Source organism: Octodon degus, unplaced genomic scaffold, assembly GCF_000260255.1.
Source record: "Octodon degus isolate 3935 unplaced genomic scaffold, OctDeg1.0 scaffold00075, whole genome shotgun sequence".
Taxonomy (NCBI): domain Eukaryota; kingdom Metazoa; phylum Chordata; class Mammalia; order Rodentia; family Octodontidae; genus Octodon; species Octodon degus.
The window spans coordinates 563,214-584,772 of record NW_004524651.1 but is presented as its reverse complement, the minus strand read 5'-3'; the positions used below and the strand labels follow the sequence as shown (position 1 = coordinate 584,772).

Below are 21,559 nucleotides of genomic sequence, written 5' to 3'. Positions count from 1 at the left end.
CCAAGAAAGGGAACTTGTTCACTCTTTTACGGAAGACGAGAATAAGAAAAGCAGCCGGCTGAGCAGATGAACGAAAAGCAGGAAGACCAGAGCATGCAGGTTTGTTCCAATGGACAGATCAGACGGGTGAGTACATCTCCAGCCTGCTGGCCTACCCTGAGAGGAGGAAGGGTTTGAGGCTGGGGAAGGGGCCAGCCCGCGTCTCAGGGTGCACTGGGCTGCTAGTACAGGTAAGAGCTCCACCTCAAAGGAGTACAACGGGTCTCCAGTGCTCACGTGGAGAAAAGCAGGCTGTATGTGCAAAGGGCAGGCCGACCGCGAACACTGACCACACTGGCCGACCCCAAGCCAGAACCTAAACAAGCACCTCTGGGCACCGCCTCTGAGCGGTCCTGTAGAGAGAAAACCCGTCCTTCCTCTGGGCTGGTAAAAATAATAGTGGATCTGGAGAATTTAAAGCTCTTGATTTTCACAAAGGCTTTAAATTTTATTTTAACCTCAGAAAAATGTCCATTATCCCGATTTACCCATGTACAAAGACACACACCAAATGTTAAAAGCTTTGTGTAAGTGTCCTGGATAATCCATTTCTCACCCCACAATATACAGAGACAAACACTATGTGTAATATGTGTTTCAGGACAGATCCCGCAGTTACACTTGTTCACAAATGTAAGTATACACAAGGGTTCTCTACACCTACAGAATCGCGTGATTTTACACGTAACTTCGGGGCCCAGTTTGCAGACCTGACTTCACTCTTCCGTTTCATCTTACCGTGCACACCGCTTGAGTCAGGTGTTTGCATCCCTGGCGATAAACATTCTGGACTGCATCAGGCCTGCAAAACAAACACGAAATTATCAAGGCCAAAGGAAATGAGCTAAGTGAAAATTTTAGCCTTTCAAATTTGCATACTGAAATTTAATAAATCTAAGGCTACTTACTGTTTCCTATACCATGAAAGGACTCCATGTTCTAATACTACCCAACATAATCTCCAGCCAAAAAATCTTGAACTCTAAAAGGAAGAATGACAAAGATTTCCCGGTCTGACACATTTACACTCAGATACTTGAATGATAAAAAGCAATAAATTATTGTTCTGACAGTTATACTGGAATCCTCCCTCTACAGAATAGTATCAAACATTAAAAACATGATCAAGCGGGAACTTAGGTACCAAGTGCAGTAATGGAAACATACCACTCACTACAGGAACTGAATAAATGCTGAACTGATAAAATCAATAACGAATATAGCTTATGATTCTGACAGTACTGCTCTGGAATATTTATAGAAAATATACTGGCTATGGGCTTCAATGATAATTTCCTTAAAAGCAAAAATGAATATCTAAAAATTAAAAACTTACCCTAAATTTATTGTATATAATATAAATATACAATATAGAGGGATTGATTGCAAGTGCAAAATAATTTATGAACTTTACCACAGTTAATTCTAGAAAATAACAGAATTCCAAAACAAACTTTTAGAGCCAAAGGAATTTTACATGTGCAACCTGGGATGACTCAAATACTAATTTTCTCCTAAGTCTTTAATGGTTTGATGCCTGAAACACAAATATTATAGTCACGATTTAGTGAGGGGAAAAAAACGTGTCTTTCTCTACTTTTGGTAAAAATTTGTCACCTAAAAGTATTGGAGTATCATCGTCAACAACAAAATAGTGATTGATATAACCAGGGGAAGCCTCTTATGTCTAGCAGTATCCAATGGTTTACATTTTAAGATCCAAGAATGATTAAATCACATATACAGATATTCCCCAACTTATGATAGTGCTGTGTTTCAGTAAATATATTATGAGTTGGAAATATTATTACATCAAAAATGCACTTAAGGGCTGGAAATGTGGCTCAGTGCTAGATCCCCTGCCTACATGGCTGAGGTTCTGGGTTCTAAACCTAGCACTGGAGGAAAACAAAGCACATTTAGCCCACCTAACTAACCCCACATCATGGCTTATCTAAGTCCACCTTAACTGTGCTCAAAATACTTCCACTTGCCTACCAGTGGGTAAGTCATCTCACAGAAATGGCCTAGTTCATGACAAAGTGTTAAACAGCTCACGTACTGCATAGGTGGGCGGTCTGAAGCCACAGTGAGGTGCGAAGACAAAACTGGCTGGGTGCGGCGCGCAGGAGGACGGTGCTTCCCTAGCATGCACAAGACTACCAACACAACACGAAAAATACAAAGCACAGCCTCCAAAACACACCAGCAATACAGTACCCTATACAGTTTTGGTCGTTCCACCTGCAATCACATGGGTGACTGGGGTCACAGCTTGCTACCACTGCCCAAGAAAAGATCAAAATTCAAACTTCTGGGACAGCCTGATAGCCCTGCAGACTAACACGCCTGCTTAGGTAGAGCACAGCGGCCAGGGTTCGATCCCTGGTGTGCCGTGCTGGTCCCACCTGCGGGGCGTGCTAAGACAGCGATGCAGACTGGGCATGGTGGTGCGCACCTGAAATCCCAGCGTGTGGGAGGCTGAAAACAGGAGGATCACTATGAGTGCAATCTGTGTAGTGAGAGTGTGTAGACCCTGTAGACCCTGTCCTAAATACAGAAAAAAAAAAAAAATTCAAAATTCTAAGTACAATTTATTGAATACATTTTCTTTGCATGCCACTGTAAAGTTAAAAAAAGGTAAATCAAACCAATACAAAAAAAAAAAAAATTCAAAATTCTAAGTACAATTTATTGAATACATTTTCTTTGCATGCCACTGTAAAGTTAAAAAAAGGTAAATCAAACCATCATAAGTGAGGGACCCAGGTGCGCAAGAGAAATACTAGAAAATGTCTTTAGCAGAAACAGAACATCTGAGAATTCTTCAGAATTTTATAATTTAAAAAACCATCCCAACTCACCTTCCAGAGAGGTCCTTCATACCGTTTCAATGCTTTGTAGGTGACCTGTTGAAAATGTGTTTCATTACAAAAGTACCAGTGTGCTTTAAACATTTAAAAGCCATTGCACAGAGCTAAGTCATTGCTACGCACCTTATCCCCAACAAGGACGCGCTTCATCTCTGCACTCTGGGCAAGGTCAAGAGGCTTCTGACCTGTACAAGACACAAGGGGAGAGACCGCCCCAAGCTTGTCTGGGCTGCAGCATGGTGCTGCAGCTGGAGCACGCGGTAAGCACTGTCTCCTCACACCTTTGCCCTTAAAAATAACCAAACTACCAGCAGTTTCCAGTTCTGTTTTAATTCTGTATGGCTTTCTTGGTAGCTACCGTTGAGCCGGGAAACCAGCTTAACTTCAGAACTCTCTGCACAGACTGAGTGGTCAGTCGCACGTTTGGCATTAACTCACTTGTGTTAGTTTCCTTTTTTTAGTGTCCTATGGCTACTCTAACTACCTACCGGACTTTATAGTTCAAAACCATGCAAGTTGATTATTTTACAGTTAATTTATTTAAACCTATATAAGTGTATTACCGCACAGTTAATTAACCTTTTTGTTAATTCCAAGCACCTGGTATGTAAGGGCAGATGTCTGTACACCTCTCCCCTTAGCAGAATCCACTACATGCCAAGCACTATTTGAGGCCCTAGAGATGTGGTAGTGGACAAGACAGAAAAGAAGCTGGGGCTAGGGGATCACAGAAAGAAGGGAAAGACGTAAATAAATGATTACATATTAGATAAAGAACCATGGCATGTCGAGATTGTTCAATTGCAAGCCCTGACAGAAAGACCGGGATACAATCTCAGAGCAGAAGTTGAGGGGCTACAGTGGGAAGGCCTTCGGGAGGAAGGACGCATGGACTGAAAAGGAGGATGCAGCCTTGTGGAAGCAGAGGGAAGGGCATCCAGCAGAGGGACTAGGTCCTGACACATGGTGAGCTATTGTGCAAAAGACGAAGCCTAACAGGACAAAGAAGGCGCTACGGGCCGGACTTCATCATAAAGTCACTGAAGGGTTTTAAGTAAAAGAGTAAGATCATCTGACATGCTCAAACCTCTATCGAAGTGTTAAAAACAAAAAATATACGATAACTGGGAAAATGTCAACTTCAGCTATCTCATGATTTTGAGAAGTTATACTATTAACAGGATAATGCTATTGCCCTTTTTAAAAGTCATTTTTGGGTGGGTGGGATAGCTCAGTGCACTAAGCACCTACTTAGGCAAGCACAGGGACCAGGGTTTGATCCCCATCACCACAGGCTGCGCCGGTCCCAATTCTGCCCCCTGAGCCAGTGACCGAGTCTGAGCATGGTGGCACATGCCTGTAATCCCACTGGTGGGAAGGCTGAAAAAAGGAGGATCAGTACAAGTCCGAGCTGCGTAGTGAGACCCTGTACCAAATATATATATGTCACTCATTTTTAAAGTACTAAAAAATTTCATATACCATAAAAATCACTGATTTGAAGTATATAATAATTTTTAATATGTTCACACAGGATTTTTTTCTTTTCTGTATTTTAGGGAAGGGTCTACAGGGTGTTCAGGGTCTCACTACTAGACTGGACTCTCAGTGATTCGCCTGTTTACAGCCTCCCAAGTGCTGGGATTACAGGCGCGCGCCACCACACCCAGTCTAAGTCTCTGTCTCAGTGTGCCCCGGGTGCGGGGCCAGCACAGCAGGCCCGCAGATCGAACCCCTGGCCCCTGCATCTGCTTGCAGGTGCTTTAATCCACTGAGCTATTTGGCCAGCCCAGGACTGTACAACTATCACAGAGCTGTTTTTTGGGGAAGCCTTTATTTTTTGCAGAAATATTTATAGATGAAACGGTATGCTACCTAAACCTGCTTCAAAATAATCCAGGAGGCTAGAAGACATAAAAGCAGACTGTCTTGATAGTTCTTGAGAGTGAGGCTCATGTCAAAAAATTATACTACTCCATTTTTTAAGGTTTGACAATTTCTAGAATTTTTTAAAAATGTCTCTGGCTGCTGGGTAGAAAACAGCCTGTCAATGTGGGCAGCAGGAACGCAGAGACCAGTCCCAAGGCAACAGCAGCCAGCAGGCCGAAGACAACACTGCTGAGAGTGTCCTTAAGAGAGTGTCAACACGGAGAGGAGTGCCTGGGTTTGACATTTACTTTGGAGGAACTGCTGTAGAGCTGCTGATGCATAAAGCTGGGGCTGACGATATGCTACTTCTTCAGCAAGAATAAAACTTCTTAGAAGGTTAACTGAGAGATTAACAGTCAGTCTATCTGTTCTACCTCACACACAAGGTATCTTACAAAGACCTGCCAAGTCTGTTATTGTTCTCTCTATAGGGCGCTTTTGAGAAACGATTCCTTTAGGCCAAACGAAAGAGGATAATATGATTTCTTTCAGATATCTGCCCTAGTACCAAAAATAAATGTTGAGCTCCTGCCAAGTGGATGAAATTTGAGGGCATAGCCTCATTTCCGGACTCCATGTCTGAGCTGCTGGGACACAGCAACGATACAATGAGACACATTCTGAATTAAATGAAATCACATTCCTATTTTCACAAGCTCTATAATTCATCATTTTAAAACGTGTAATATTTCTCATGAATCACAACAGAAAAAAAAAATTAACGCCAATATTTAAAGCTATGCCCAATATGAAGACACCATTTCTTTTCAAATTGACTTACACAGAAAGTAATTTCGAATCCCAACCATATTTTTAACAGGAATATAGCAAGATTATGTTAAATGCCATTTATAAGAAACACATAAGAACATCAAGAATAATCTTTAAAAAACAATAGTACAAGGAAAAAGATACTAGAGCAATCAATAAAATTATATACTGATGATAGAAGACAAAGATAAGGCAATTATAAAGAACAACAACAAAAAAATCTTAAAACATGTGAGAAGCAGGGTGCACACCAGGCGTGTGGTGGTACACACTTGTCACTTCAGCCCTGAGGGAACCTGAGGCAGGAGGAACACAAGCTCAAGTCCCACCTGGCACCTTAATGGACCCTGTCACAACAACAAAAAATATAAAGGAGTAGGGATTTAGCTGAGGGCAAAGGTTCTGGGTTCAGAGGCCAGAATAGCCTCCCTCCCCACTGCCCCCCCAAAAGGTATTAGAAAGTATTGCAGAATAGAAAAGATGACTCGCTAAAAGGTATAAAGCTAAGCAACCTCACTGGCACATCAAGCTTCCCGCCCAAACCCTCCACCACACCTTGCCTGTCCTCTGTCCTCTGCGCGGTCCCCGCTCCCCAGGGGGCCTGCCCAGGGCACCTGGCAACTGTCCCCTTCTGGGGCAGACATGCACTCCTGGTAGAGGTGCTCTCACCCTTGCTTGCCAGGAATGTTCTTCTGCCAGGACCTTGGGACTCAGTCCCTCACTCCGTGTGATCTTTGTTCAACGTCATTTTTGGGGAGCCCTTCCCTTATGTCCTCTGTGACTCCACTGCCATCACTTTCTAACTCCTTTGCTCCTGTATCATTTTTCTGTACTCGTACATGTAGTATACACGCACACACGCACACGAACGCGTGCACGCGCGCGCGCACACACACACACACACGGTCTATAGTCTCTAATCAAAATATAAGCCCCAAGAGAGCGGGGTGCAGGGGCACACATCTGCAGTCTCGGGTATTTGGGAAGCTGAGGCAGGCAGATCGACTGAACACAGGTGTCCAAGGTCAGCCGGGCACTACAACGAGACCCCTCTCAAAACAGATCTGTATAGAAGCCACAAGAGCACCAGCGCCTGCGGGGCTGCTGCTGAGTCTCCAGCTCCTCAGACAGTTCCTGGAACACAGAGAAGCTAAGCATTTGCTAAATGAACAGACATAATTAAGAGGAAAACCACTAGGAAAAAAATCAAACTGAGTCTTTACAAAATCTCTAAGCTTACAAGCCTTAGAAGAAACCAAAGAGGAATATTAATAAATCTGATTAAAAATCTAAAATATTCTCATTTTTTAAAAAAAATACTAGGTGATAATCATTGACTAATTCCTAGACTTTTGGGTGAAAATAATACAACAGAAGGTGGTGGGAAGACTACGCTTTCAGGGACAATATGGAAAAAACCCATGGATGCTTTAAAAAAGCCAGATTTTAATCTGCCAACTCCTACATCTGTGAACCCTTTGAAGCGTCTGCCAGCTGCACGCTCCCAGGGCCTGGGCTCTCGCCACAATCCTAGAGCTGATCCCTACGGGCCTGGGCCGCAGCCACAGTGAGTGCACCTGGGGCAGACAGGAAACACACCTCGCCCCGTCAGAGGAGCTCCTGCTGCAGATTGGGGCCAGCTTACCAGCCCGCACCCTTGGGCACGAAGCCGTGAGCCAGCCTTTACTGCAACCCAAGCAGGTGAGCTGAGAGGCGTGGTCTTTCCTGAGAGCCAGCAGAGATTGATCGGCAGCCTTCTTGGTTCCTAATTCCATCCCACTGGAGTCCTGACATCTCCTACTTTGGGAGATGGTCAAACACTTCTGGGGGTTTTTCGTGCATGCTGGGCAAAGAGTCTACCACTCAGATCTATCCTCAACTCTGTATTCTTATATTAATAATACATAATCTTTCTTTTGCTTACATTCTTGAGAAACCAAAATATACATGAAAAGCAAAATAAAACATGAAACAGGGACACCGATTTTTAGGGGGTAGTACTGGGAATAGAACTCAGGACCCCATGCTTGCCAGGAAAGTGCTGCACCACTGAGCTAAACCTCCAGCACCTGTTTGTTTTAACCAAGGTCTTGCTGAGTAGGTCAGGTTGGCTTTAAAGTCACTTACATAGCCCAGGCTGGCCTTGAATTCACAACAATCTTCCTGCCTCAGCCTCTTGGCATTACAGGCATGCACCAGCATGCCGGGCTGGGATATAGATCTTCTACAGAAGGGATGGGGACCAAGAGATGGAGGGAAGGAGAAAGAAGACGGAGAATGAAGATGTGTCCAGTACATGCACCAGTTCCCGTGATGAACGTAATCATGTACTCCAAACAATAAAACTCATGAACATTAAAGTTTTATACAAGAAATTAAGTTTCTATGAACACCTAAAAATACTTTTATGGGAGGGTGGGCCAGATAGCTCAGTGGATTAAAGCACCTGCTCAGGCAGATGCGGGAACCAGGTTCAATCCCCACATGTTGTGCTGGCCCCGTCTCTGGGGCATGCTGAGACAGAGATTGAGACTGGGCATGGTGGCAGGCGCCTATAATCCCAGTGCTTGGGAGGCTGAAAACAAGAATGATCACTATAAGTCTGATCGGTGTAGTGAGACCCTGTAGACCCTGTACTAAATACATTTAAAAAAAAATTATGGGGCTGGGGATACAGCTCAGTGGTAGAACACATAATTACCATGCACATGGCCCTGAATTCAATCCCCAGCTTAAAAAAAAAAAAAAATGGCCAGGAAACATCAGCAACTAAGCAAACAAAGTCTTAGGATGTCTGAGTTGTAGGTGACTATGTTTCTTCTGTGACTCATTTCACATTAGTTTTGCAAATAATATTTGCTCTTAAACTCGGCATGAACATAGATAAGGACCTACCTATAATGTTCCAAAGTAATATCAGTCATGTAATTTTTTTCCCTTTAATACTTTCTTTTAATACAAATATACTGATTTTCTCCAATTATGCCTTTTCTACATGGTGCTGGCAGTCTTGACTTCTACCAAGAACACTGTAACAGGCATAAAAGGAGCATTTAACTGTGAAAAACAATTTAACTTTAAGGGTATATTTAAATATCTATAACAAGGGCCTGCTAGCAGGCACAGGGACCGGGGGATTGATCCCCAGGCCCGCCGTGCTAGCCCTGCTCCCGGGGCACACTGGACAGCAATTGAGCATGGGCATGGTAGCGTTTTGGGAGGCTGTAAACAGGTAGATCAATACGAGTCCAATCTAGTAGTGACACCCTGAACACCCTGTAGACCCTTCCCTAAAATACAAATAACTAAACAAACTTTGACAAACTTTTCCATGTCAATAAAGTAAGAATTTTTCAGTTTAGACTGATATTTGCATGGAACTATGTCGATTCTTATTTCTTCAGGCTGCTTCTGATACTAAATTTTGATGGAAAAAGCACTGCATTCAAATCTTTGCCCAAGTGGTAAAGACTCTGCATTACACTTTAACATTAGTTTCTGGGCTTGTAACACTTTTAGGACTCCTGTGTCCTAACTTGAAGGTAGAAAACAAATTTAGTTGTTAAATGTAGCTGACAGATTAAGTTTAATCTATACACTGTGGCTGCAACCACTGCTTAGTGATTCATGCAGTCTTTTAGGGAAATCCTCCCCGCACCCCTGTACCTTCCAATCTGTTACTGCCTATCAACGTTAAACCATTCTGTAAACTGTCTCTAACTTTCAAAGGTAATGATGATTCTTAAACTGGTATTAATCATTCTCTACATCTAGTACATCTAATTTTATTATACAGGAACATATCTACCCATAAAGTGCTTTTAAATGTGAAATAAGTCTCAGTATTAAAGTTTTTATATGAGGTAGCTATTAGTCGTCAAGAATTTTCACTTATGCAGTTTGATAAATGTAGCTCTAAGGGCTGGGGAGATGGCTCAGTGGAATAAGTGCTTGCCTGGCAAGTGCAAGTGCCTGAGTTCAATCCCTGGTTCCAGAAAAAAAAAAAAAAAGATATATGTAGCTCTAGTTTCATCTATTTTAGTGTTATGGAAAGAATGAACCACAGATGAGTTAGCAGTTAAGCTGGTCTCCACTTTTTCACTATTTTCAGTAGAGCTAAAATACATACATATGTACATCCACCCATGGTCCTCATGTAAATGAGTTTTTTCATGGGGTGGATTTTAATTTAGGTTTTCTATCTCTGTGTGAAGACTTCAGTCTTGTAGGGCTTTTTGTTGCCATCTGTGTATATTCTTTGGTGAATAGGCTCTGTTTCAAACTTTTCAAAACTGGATTCTTTATCTTCCTATTGAATTAAAAGGGTTTCTCATGTAGGTTATGTAAAGTCCACTATTCATGTTTCACCAAAATTTTCTCCCATGTGACAGCCAGCATTTTTATAACAATGCCTATTAAAAGACTTACTGACTTCAACAGAGCCCATTAATCTCAAATCCCTATTTTCAAATGTCTCCTTTCATTTGTGTAAGATATTTCAGATTTTAAATGTCTTTATAAACCAGATTTTTAATACTCAGTAACTGCTTACCTGCTGCCATCCCTTCTACAATAACTAGAAAGTCTGTTCTTCCATGTGCTTAGGTCAAATACTCCTCCCTGACTACCTCCCACCTAAACAATCAGAGAATCCTGACCACTCTACCTTTAAAACATATGAAGAAAACCAGCCACTTACTTATCTGCCATCTTTATCATCACCATCCTGACCCAAGTCAGAACCATCTCTCACGCTGGAATTATTCCAACCGTCTCTTCTGCGCTGCCCATCCTCCGAGCCTGTCCTCCACAATCTATTTTATCCACAAGTGGGCAGACCATATCTTGCATGTGTAAGATCATAACGCTTCTAAGCCCTCCCACTGTCTCCCACTTCACATAGACAAGAACTCCATGAAAACAGACGTACCTGCATTGTTTCGCTTTCTTCAATGCTCTAGATTTTGACTTAGCTCCTGGAATATTACCCAACATGTAAACAGTAAATATGTGTTGAGCTAATGAACAACTTAATTACCACAGGTTCACAATTAGTCCCTTTATCCAGCAGAGTAAACCCAAAGTTCTCTTCCTCTTTAAAATTGTGCACCACTGACTCTCCTATATAAATTTAAAATCAGCTAGTCTAGTTCTCTAGAAACCCCAAGAACTCTGGCTAGGACTGCTTTCAAATATAATATAATCTGGAGAACAGTTAGCGTTTTGATGTTGGATTCCTCTACACTGAAAACATAGTAGGGATCTGTCTGTCTGTCCGTTGGTCTCTGTGTGTCTCTTCTTTTATGTCCTTCAGTTGTGCTTACAATTTCCTTCATTAAAAAGCAAGCCTTGGGCCAGCCAAATAGCTCAGTGGCTAAAAGTGTCTGCGAGCAGGCACAGAGGCCAGGAGTTCCATCCCGGGCCTGCTACACTGGCCCCACACCGGGGGCACACCGGCATCAGCCTGTAATCCCAGCACTTGGAAGGCTGTGAACAGGAGAATCACTGAGTCCGATCTAGTAGTGAGACCCTGAACGCCCTGTAGACCCTTCCCTAAAATACAGGAAGAAAAAAAAGAGAAAAGAAAGCCTCTTTTATCAAACATATTCCTACTTCCTTTGCTATTACCACAAACATTAACTTCTTCAAAAATTATATTTTCTATCACAAATTGCCAAACTCTCTTCTTTTGTCTTAAAACATGCTTAAATTTCCCTTTGTCTTAAAAAACCAAAAAACACTCCACTTGACGGCGGGGCGGTGGCTCAGTAGCAAAGCACGTGCCAGCCACACACAGGCCAGGGGCTTGATCCCCAGCACTGCAAACAACAAAGCTCCACTCTTCTGTGCTTGGAAGCACTGGAGTGAAGAAGTACTCTCTCCACTGCTGCTTCCTTTCCTACTCAAGCATTAAGCCCTCAACCCTGCTTTTATCCAAACAGCCAGCACACACTGCTCTCTCCACGCCAATCACCAAATCCCCCAACCCTCTCAGCGATTCCTCTCCTCTGGCCTCAGCTGCACAAGGCACCAAGAGCATCCTATGCTTACTCTGCATTCTCTCTCCTTTTAGGTTCCATGAAGCCAATGTTTCACTTCCTCCTCCCGAGTGCCTTCTCTTTTCTATCTTCCAATTTCTCATCTAGCTTTTATTCCAGGAAGAATCTATGTCCATCCCAGGGATGCAGGAAAGTCCCTCTCAAGAAGCAGACTTTGATCCTGCTTGTCTAAGGTTTGGGGTACCAAAGCTATGGTACTAATATGGCAGACAGTGGCTGGACAGACTTGGCCACTGAGTGCCTGCAATGGGGCTTGTCCAAGATGAGACGTGCTCTAAGTGTGAAATACACACAGATCACAAAGGCACAGTAGGAAAAAAGTACATAAATCTTTTTAAGTTTTTTCATTGATTATATGTTGAAATGGTATTTTGGATATATTGCTTTATGTGAAATACATTAACATTACTTTTATCTGTTCTTTTTTTTAATGTAGCTATTAGAAAACTTAAAATAACATATGTAATTCCATTATATTTTTATATAGACAGTACTATTTCAGAATATCAGAGCCAGTCAAGGCAAGGGAGGAGAAGCAGGAGATTCTGCAATGCATTGTCATTTTGTTCTCATTAATGTCAATAAAGTTTAGGTTTTGACTACTTCTTACCTAGGATTATTATTTTTTTGTTGTGCAGGGTCTCACTACACAGCTTGGACTCGTAGTGATCCTCCTGCTTACTTAGGATTATTTCAATGGTCCTATTAGACCATTATCAGCCTATCACAATCTATATACTGTAATCATATAAATCTTCAAAACTACCTGACCCTTCCAACTGCTCAGTCATTTCTCATTCATGGTTCTTGGCACCTCCTAGGCTTAAAAGTTTGATATTGTGGAGCACTTCAAGGCTTTCCACTCTACAAGTCAGACTACCTATGCTTCGGAGCCCCTGTCTGTGCCAAGGTAAAGGTGCCACCTAGGTACCACTTACAGTTTTCACCTTAATGCTCTTTTTATTCATTTTATTTTAAAGAGAATAAAAATAACAAAACATTGGAAATGATACAGAATTTCAAAAAGTAAGGTGACAGGAATTCAACAATGGTTGTTATAGCACATATTTTTATCCTCCAAGTAGTTTACTGTAATTACCAGATGCAAGCATGCAGATAAGCAGCCCACAACAGAAGATGCAGACACCAACCCAAACATATTCAACCAGCTTATCTTTGAGAAATGGGCCAAGTGTGTTCACTGGAAAAAAGTCTCTTTAATAAATGGTGTTGAAAAAATTTTCCTGCCACATACTGAAGACTGAAGCTAGATCTATGTCTATCACCATGCACTAAAATAAAGCCAAAATGGGTCAAATATCTAAACATTAAAAGAGAAACACTACATTTACAGGAAGAGAAAATAGGTAGAAATCTTGAAGACATAGCACAAGCAGGGACTTCATGAACAAAACCCAGACTGCAAGGGAAATACTACAAAGAATCAACAAATGGAATCTCACCTTACTAAAAAGCTTTTACACAACAAAAGAAATCACCAACAGAGTGAAAAGACAACCCACAGAGTGGGAAAGAATTATAGCCAGTTGTCCCTCCAACAAAGGACTTATATGTAGAACATATAAGCAATTGAAAAAATCAGACTCACCAAATTCAAAGACCCAACCTAAAAATGGGTGACTGAGATGAACACACACTTCTTAGAAGAAATACAAATGGAAAATATATGAAAAAATATTCAACAGCATTGGTCATTCAAGAGATGCAAATTAAAATTACACTAAGACTCCATCTCACCCTGGAAAGAATGGATATCAAAATATCAACCAATAATAAATGTTGGTGGGGTTGGGAAATAAAAAGAACCCTTCTCCATTGTTAGTGGGAGTGCAGACTGGTGTAATCACGTGGAAATCGATGTAGAGATTCCTAAAAAAAATTAGGATTAGAGGTCCCATTCACCCCAGCCACTCCCCTGCTGTGTATCTCCCTAGAAGAATTAAAAACATCAAACCACAGTGATATTTGTAATAGGTAAATCTTGAAAACAATCCTAATGTTCATCAACCAAGGAATTAATGAAAAAGATGTGGTCTTTTTATACAACAGAATACAACTCAGCCACAAAGAAGGATAAAGTGGAGACTTTTATAGGTAATTGGATGCGACTTGAGACCATACTCAGAAGTGAAATAAATCAGACCTACATGTGTAAAACTGTATTATTTCACTAATGTGAGAAACTGCACAAGTAAATAAGATCCAAAATGTACAATATATGTTATGAACTAGGAAAAAAACTGTCCAAAAGAAAAGACAAACTATGATGGGGGAAAGGAGAAAGGAAGGGAAAAAGAAAAAAAAATACATCTATACCCAAGATAGTTAAGATAGCCACATAGCTAGTTTCTCTTACTTCATTGACAAGAAAGGTTTGTGCTAATACTGTTTGGACAAAATCTTGAATTCTGAATAACTATTACAAAGATAATAATATGTAATGTATTAATTATTGTAAGTCTACTGACCTGTTTTGAAAGTGTTTTATGGTAATTTTTTAAAAAAATTTTATATGTATTTAGCTCAGGGTCTACAGGGTCTCACTACACAAATCAGACTCATAGTGATCCTCCTGTTTTCAGCCTCCCAAATGCTGAGATTACAGGTGCGTGCCACCATGCCCAGTATCAGTCCCCATCTCGGCACACCCTGGGGATTGAACCCCAGCCACTGCGCTCTGCCTAAGCAGGTGCTTTAGTCTGCTGAGCTATCAGGCCGGCCCTCATTTTTCTCTTAAAAAAAAAAAAAAAGCTGTGAGCTCCACAATGCTCTCTTCCCAGATTCTTCTATAAGCTGAGACAGAAACAAGGTGACACTCAGCATTCCTGTTTTGACTCTTAGGAGAGATAGCGTCACTGTCGCAGTGTATGCTTTTGGGGTCACATTTTTGTGTGGTTTATTGGTGATTCCGCTATTTCAAGTGGCCCCAAGCACAGGACTGCGCTGTGCTTTCCGGAGAACAGTCAGGGAAGCTGCACCCCAGCCTCTGTGTGGAGCGGCGCCAGGACTTGTGAGTCAGTGAGTGAGTACTTCACACCAAACAAAGCACTTCTACGCAGAAATACCCATAAAGCCAGGAAAGTGCTGATCAGCAGGAAAATGCCCTGGATGCCCCCTAAGAGCAAGGTGACAGAACCCTTAATTAGGCACCGCTGACAACTCTGGCATGCGTGTGAGTACTGCAAATGTTGGGAATCAACTACACTTATCATTCCCTTGAGGGCAGGAGCTAGCGTTGTCACTACTCGGAGAAGTAGGTAGGCATTATTAAATAGTCAAGTCTTAACTCATCAGAAAGTTAGTAGGTTTATCTTGTCAATGGCTTCACCTCAAAATTTGAGACCACGTAGTTTAATAAAGGCTGGAGGATAAACATTGGTTTTTATACTACTTGCCTATATTTTATAGCTTTAAAGTGACCCAAAATGGCCATTACCCCAAGCTTACCATTTTTGTTCTTCAGATTAGGGTCTGCTCCATTTTTTAGAAGCTTTAAGGCACACTGCTTATGGGCCCGGTAAGCTGCACAGTGCAAGGGTGTATTTCCTAACTGATCCACACAGTTAACATCAGGAGGATTGGGCCTGTTGAGCTAATAATGAAAAGAAATGTAATACCAAAATAAATACATAAAATTATATATGCTCCCGTGATACACAGGAAGGTACTGCAAGCAGAGCTGGGAGCGGCTGGGCTCCTTGGCATCTGGACTATCCATGGCATCCTGCTTACAAAACCAGCTAAGCCTGCCACCCCTGAGCTCGGCCTCAGGTGCCACAAGAACTCAGTCTGTGCCCAAGACCCACAGCAGCCTGAGGACAGGCACCCCGTGCTCTGCCAGCGCTGCCCCCACCCCCACCCCCACCCCGCCAGTGCAGTCTCAGCAGGACCCGCCCACGCCCAGCAGGCCTGCACTTCACACCCGTGACAGCAAGGCTACAAATCGCGCTACCATAAGCAGCCGGAGGACAGGCCAAGCCATACGGGTTAAATGTGTAAATGTCAAAGTCATACTGAATGTGTTGCTTCCACCTTATTGCTTTAGAAACTTCTTTATATAGTTTCCATTTCACAAAGTTTAAAAAATGTTCCAAAGGCACTATACTTAGAAACCAAAAAAGCTTTTTCAAATAAGCTGAAATAACTTTAAAGCAAATGGTAATGCCTCAGTCTTGAATTCTGAACAAATGCAGAGTTTCATGTTTAATGAGACATTGCAGGAAAAGGAAACTGGAAAGTAGGTCTCTTGAGAAGAAAAAAAACATGGGCAAAGCTTTTGGTCTGTTCTAACATGATATAAATACTTCGAAACACTGTCCTCTCTATTCCTCTCTAGATGGACAACATTCCTTTCAGAAATTGCTGTTCATCAAAATTAGAAAACGTAATCCTTTACAGGGTCTTACATACTGTGTTTCAACTTAATTTGGCTTAATAAGAAACATTTAAAGTTGTCCTTACATTAACTATTTGCTATAAAAAAAAAAAAAGTAGATTCTCCTCCATCAGCTTTCAGTAAGAGACGCAGACGTAAATCAACTTGGGGGGGATCACTCTTTAAAATGTGTCCTATTTGAACTACTACTATCTCAATGTTGTTAGATATTTAAGGACATCTGTCCTTTTATTATGATCTCTGGAAGTTTTCTGATTCTATGATTCACTAAATTATGAACAAAACATTATGTAGAAATTTTCCAAAATATAAAGAAATGAGGCTTTGATTTGTTTTACCAGAGCTGTGAGATCTGCTATTTTGCCTTCTCTTGCTGCCGCTAAGAGCAACTCTTCAAGCTTCCTTTGTTGAGTTCTTTCTACAGCTGCAAAAAGAAAAAAAGTCACTAATCAGGGTCTTATGAGCAAATTCATATAAAAAAGTGGCCCAGCGAGAAAAGAATGTCACGAGATGTAATGCACACACAAGCTTTGTTATTCGCACTGCCTTCCACAGCCGAGCAGTCTGATTTCTTTCAGATTGGGGTGAAATTAAGTTTTCAATTCAGAGGGCTTTAGGTGTTTTATTCACAATAATACTCATCACAAATAATTGTGAATTACTTTTCCGTGCTGAAATACCATTACATAATTGCCTCGAACAGGGAAGCAAATGGGATTTCTAGCTTCCAGAACCTTACCATGAGAAAAGTAACAATAAGAATCAACATTGGAGCCAGCTGTAAGTGGAGCACGCCTATAATCCAGCACTCTGAGAGGCTGAGGCAGGAGCACAGAATCAAACACAGAATGTATAACTTAGCAAGACCCTGACTCAAAGTATAAATAAATAGTGAGTTGGGGAATGTAGCTCAGTGCAAAGGCCTGGCTGGGTTCATCCCCCAGTACCAAGAAAAGGAGAAATCTCATTGGTAGAAATATACAAAGCCATGTGAGGCCCAAGGAGATAGCTCAGTAGAATAAGCACTTTCCTGGCAAGCGCGGGGCCCTGAGTTCAATTCTCAGTAAAAAAAAAAAAAAAAAAAAAAAAAAAAAAGCCATATGAGATATCAAATTACTTACATGCTCTCATATGGGAATATAAGATTCATTTTATTTAACACAATAGCACTATTTGCCAAGTGCAATTCAAAACACTCGAAAATATTAACTCACCATATCTTCATGGCTATCCTGAGGGTGGCACTACTATCCTTATTATTATTTTTAATGTATTTGGTACAGGGACTACAGGGTCTCATTACACAAATCAGACTCATAGCAATCCTTCCTGCTTTCAGCCTCCCAAGCACTGAGCTTACAGGCGCAGGCCAACACACCCAGTTTCAATCGCTATCTCAGCAAGTCCCAGGGGCGGGGCCGGCACAGCACCCCAGGGATCAAACCCGGTCCCAAGCAGGCGCTTTAGTCCACTGAGCTATCTGGCGAGCTGCTACTATCCTTATTTTACAGACAAAGAAACTGAGGCACCCAGAGGTTAAGGGTCGTAATCAAGGTCTCACACACACCGGAGGAGCTGAGACTTGAACCTGGACAAGCTGGCCCCAAAGTCCCTGCTCCTATCTCTAATGCTGCTTCGCAAGTAGCTTTCTGCAGGAAAGGAGCAACTGGCAACCTCATTTACGAGGGGAACATGCCCTTAAGGCCTCACTTCTGGCAGATATGAATTCTGTTCTGGCTTACAGAAAAGAATAATTTCATAAAGGCTCAGGAACCCCATCGATCCCGGGCAAGGGCCACAAGGGAGGAACACGCTCCTGGCAGTCTTCCTGCCACGTCAGCTTAGGAACAGAAAGAGGCGGGGAGCCTGGCGACTGAGGAACATCTATGAGAAGTCTGCAATTAAACCTGGCGTGGCGGTGCACGCCTGTAATCTCAGCACTCAGGAGGCTGAGGAAGGAGGGTCGTGTTTGAGGCCAGCCTGGGCTAGACGGTGAGCTCAAAGCTAGGCAGAGGTACATAGCAAGATCATATCTCTAATAATAAAGTTAATAATTACTGTACACAAACCCTTGTTCCAGTCAATGTGCTAACGTAATAAGGTACTCAACAGGCAACAAACACTGAACACAGGATGAGCCAGGGCTGGCTGAGTTTTGTCTTGAGAAACAGCTCACATATTAGGCAGCAGCAGCATCCAGCCTCACGTTTTCAGTTCTGAACCTGAAGCCTCCTACCACACACGCTCCCGCTGCTTTCTTCTGTCACTGGCAGTCGCTGTGTGCTTCAGTTTTTCCTCTTGCGGATTCTACGGCACTGAACTGCGAGCTCTTCCTGACTGCTGGCATCCCCACCCCTACCCTACATATTCTGCTACTGCACCTATGAACCTGAGCGATCATATTTTTCCCTCAGTCCATGGGCTGTACATCTGTGGATCTAACTAGCAGACTGGAGTTATTTTTTTAAATCTGTGTGTGCATATGCACACATTTTTCTTGTCATTATTTCTTTTACAATGCAGTGTAACAACTATTGACATAATTCTTTCATTGTCTGAGGTATAACAAGTGATCTAGAAATGCATTACATAGTAGGATGCTCTTCTGTCATATAAAAATATATTTTATATAAGGAACTTGAGCATCTGCAGATTTTGATATATAATCTTGTCCTGGAAATAATAATTCCCTACATATAATAAGACAGCTAAACTGATGTGGTTAGGTAATAACACATCCTTGTTTTTAAGAGAAACATACTCACGTATTTAGGGGTACTATGTGTTCAAAGTTCTCTCAAATGCTTCACCAGAAAAAAAAAAGTAACTAACACAAATCACATATGAAAGGATAACCAAGATAAGACAGTGTTAGTAAGTGGTGAGGCAAGGTGACTCACAAAGGTTCATTGCAATTTTTTTTTCTTTGTGGTGGTACTAAGTACCGAACCCAGACATTACTGAGCTACATCTCAGCCCTTTTTTAATTTTAAGACAGAACCTTGCTAAGTAGTCCAGGCTGGCCTACAACTTAGAATCTTCCTGCCTCAACTTCCCAAATGACTGGAATTACAGGCATGTGTCACCACACAAGGCATCTATTACACTTAAAATACACACACAGATTGGGCATTTTTCAACACAGAAAGGAGATACGTTTCTCTAGTCCCTGACAAGTAGTCCTCTACCCTCTCCCCATAAATCTCTAGTCATGGAAAACTACCTACGCCCTTTAAGGTAAACCATAACATTCATAATAGTGTGTTGGACGCAAAGACAAACTGCTGGGACCGCATCAACTAAGAACATGGCTCTCTCAACAGCAGTTCTTCAGATACTGAGGTACAATGATGGCACTGTGCCTCCCTGCGTGGCTCTCTGGAGCAGCACTTCCTACCTCTTCGAGAATCATTCTACGATCTGGTTTCTGACCTACACGTGGGCTTAGTGAGCTCCTCAAGGTACTTCCTCTAGCTTACCAATGACCATTTCCAGCTCCACTCCGAGAAGGCGATCTCACTGAACAGAATCGTCAGCTCTTGGCATTCTCTGCTCACCAACACAGCAGACCAGCTGTAAATGGTCAATGATTCTGTTTCTATGTCCCAGGCTTGAGCCACATCACCTGACAAAATACATTAACTGTGAAGTCAACTAAGCCCTTGCCCTTGAACAGTTTGGGTTCCGGAAAAGGCTTAGAGCCTTATTTTCAATTTTCCTTATTAAATGTCAGCTTGTCAGACTAACCTAATATTCCAGTCAGTCAGGAAAACCTCAGTTCTGGGTTCTCATTTTGAAACATTAAAATGATAGAAAGGGATCCAAGACAAGTCGCCTCAGCCTCTCAACTAGATGGCAGGTACTGAAGGGCAGGGACCATATGGGATATGTTCTGCAGGTCCCAAAAATCATGATAAAAGATGTTATGTGTTGATGTGCTCTTTTTTTGTTGACAATTACTTCATGTTAAAGGCAGGAGTAAGTGGAGACGCTAACCTAAAGATGTCTGACAAACGTAAGTTATTCTGTAACCAGAGAGCAAGTGAGAAAAGCTCAATTAGAAAATAGTAAAACAAGCAGGACCTTAGTTTTTATAGAGATAAAAATATCAATAATTACAACTAAGAAATCAAAACCCACTAAATACAAAGTTACATTGCCCATCTCTTAATTTCAAAGAAAAACAGGACATTAGAAACTGAAATTCTATTCAGTATCATTATTTGTGAACTAGAAATTGAGGCTACTTTCTCTAAATTATAAATACTACCAGAACGTAATTATAGCGAAGCCCTGACCAGTCCAAGAAAAACACTATTGCAGAAGGGTTTCTCAACGTACGTATGGAAATGTCCTTGTTTCCAAGTATGTCAGAGAAATTTCTGTGGCTTAGCGCAGACCACAAGTCTCAAATGCAATTTAATCTCCGTTGCTCATAGCAATGTGGCTGATCCTTCAAGAAATGACTGTCGTCTATTATACTACAGTGAAATCCTCAGGAAGACGGCGCCAAACAGAGCGGGTTCCCATCACCACAGGACGCCTAACAGCTACAAGTTCCTCTGCCCTGCGCTCTGTGTTCCTTTAAAATTAAGCTTTATGAGCTCATTGGCATATTCTCTCATGTTTTTACTTTTCTACCTTTTTTTTTTTTTTTTTTTTGGAAGAATGTAAAAGCTACAGATAAGGAAACTCTCATAGATATATATTCAGCCTAAATACTTTCTCCACAATGACCTTATCACTAGAGTATGCTGACACTGCTGTCATCTATTTTGATATTTCAGAAGCAATTTCACTCATATTCTAGATCTAGGCTGTCAAGTAAATTTATGTTAACATCCATAATATTTACCTTCAAGCATGTTCCTGATTTCTTTGTCATGAGTGGCTTCTTTTGGTGTCTGTCCATTCCCATTTACCACGGTAGAATCAGCATTATACTCTAAGAGAAGCATTACCAACTCCTAAATAAACAGAAAAAAAGTTTAGCTATTACTGGGCCAAGACTATTTCATTGCAACTGTTTCTTAAATTATTAACGACTATAGTTTCTATAAGAGAAGAAAGTACTAAAAATCTATTGCACATCAACTCTACAATAAGTGTTCAACCAATTCTGATAGCCAATAACTACCCAAACAATTTTTAATTCATCATAAATATGCAGTATTAGTTTCTTGCAAAGAAAGTTTTACATTATCTGTTTCTTTTCTTTTTCTGTATTTTTAGGAAGGGTCTACAGGGTGTTCAGGGTTTCACTACTAGATCAGACTCATAGTGATCTGCCTGTTTACAGCCTCCCAAGAGCTGGGATTACAGGTGCCTGCCACCAAGCCCAGTCTCAACTGCTGTCTCAGAGCACCCCAGTGGTGGGGCCGGCGCTGCAGGCCTGGGGATTGAACCCCCGGCCCCTGTGCCTGCTTACAGGCACTTTAATCCACTGAGCTATTTGGGTGGCCCTTCTGTTT

The 21,559-nt window shown here is 41.7% G+C and overlaps 1 protein-coding gene across 1 annotated transcript in view; it reads right to left on the bottom strand.

Moving 5' to 3' along the window:
• Positions 1 to 21,559, bottom strand: part of Osbpl1a (oxysterol binding protein like 1A) — a 184,185-nt gene that overhangs the window by 135,475 nt on the left and 27,151 nt on the right. Inside the window, exons 4-10 of the mRNA XM_004635804.2 lie at positions 20,944 to 21,055; positions 16,427 to 16,512; positions 15,140 to 15,284; positions 3,036 to 3,097; positions 2,904 to 2,948; positions 948 to 1,021; positions 778 to 841 (exon numbers count right to left, since the gene is read on the bottom strand). Of these exons, the coding sequence (XP_004635861.1) occupies positions 778 to 841; positions 948 to 1,021; positions 2,904 to 2,948; positions 3,036 to 3,097; positions 15,140 to 15,284; positions 16,427 to 16,512; positions 20,944 to 21,055 (588 nt within the window). The remainder of the gene's footprint in view (positions 1 to 777; positions 842 to 947; positions 1,022 to 2,903; positions 2,949 to 3,035; positions 3,098 to 15,139; positions 15,285 to 16,426; positions 16,513 to 20,943; positions 21,056 to 21,559) is intronic.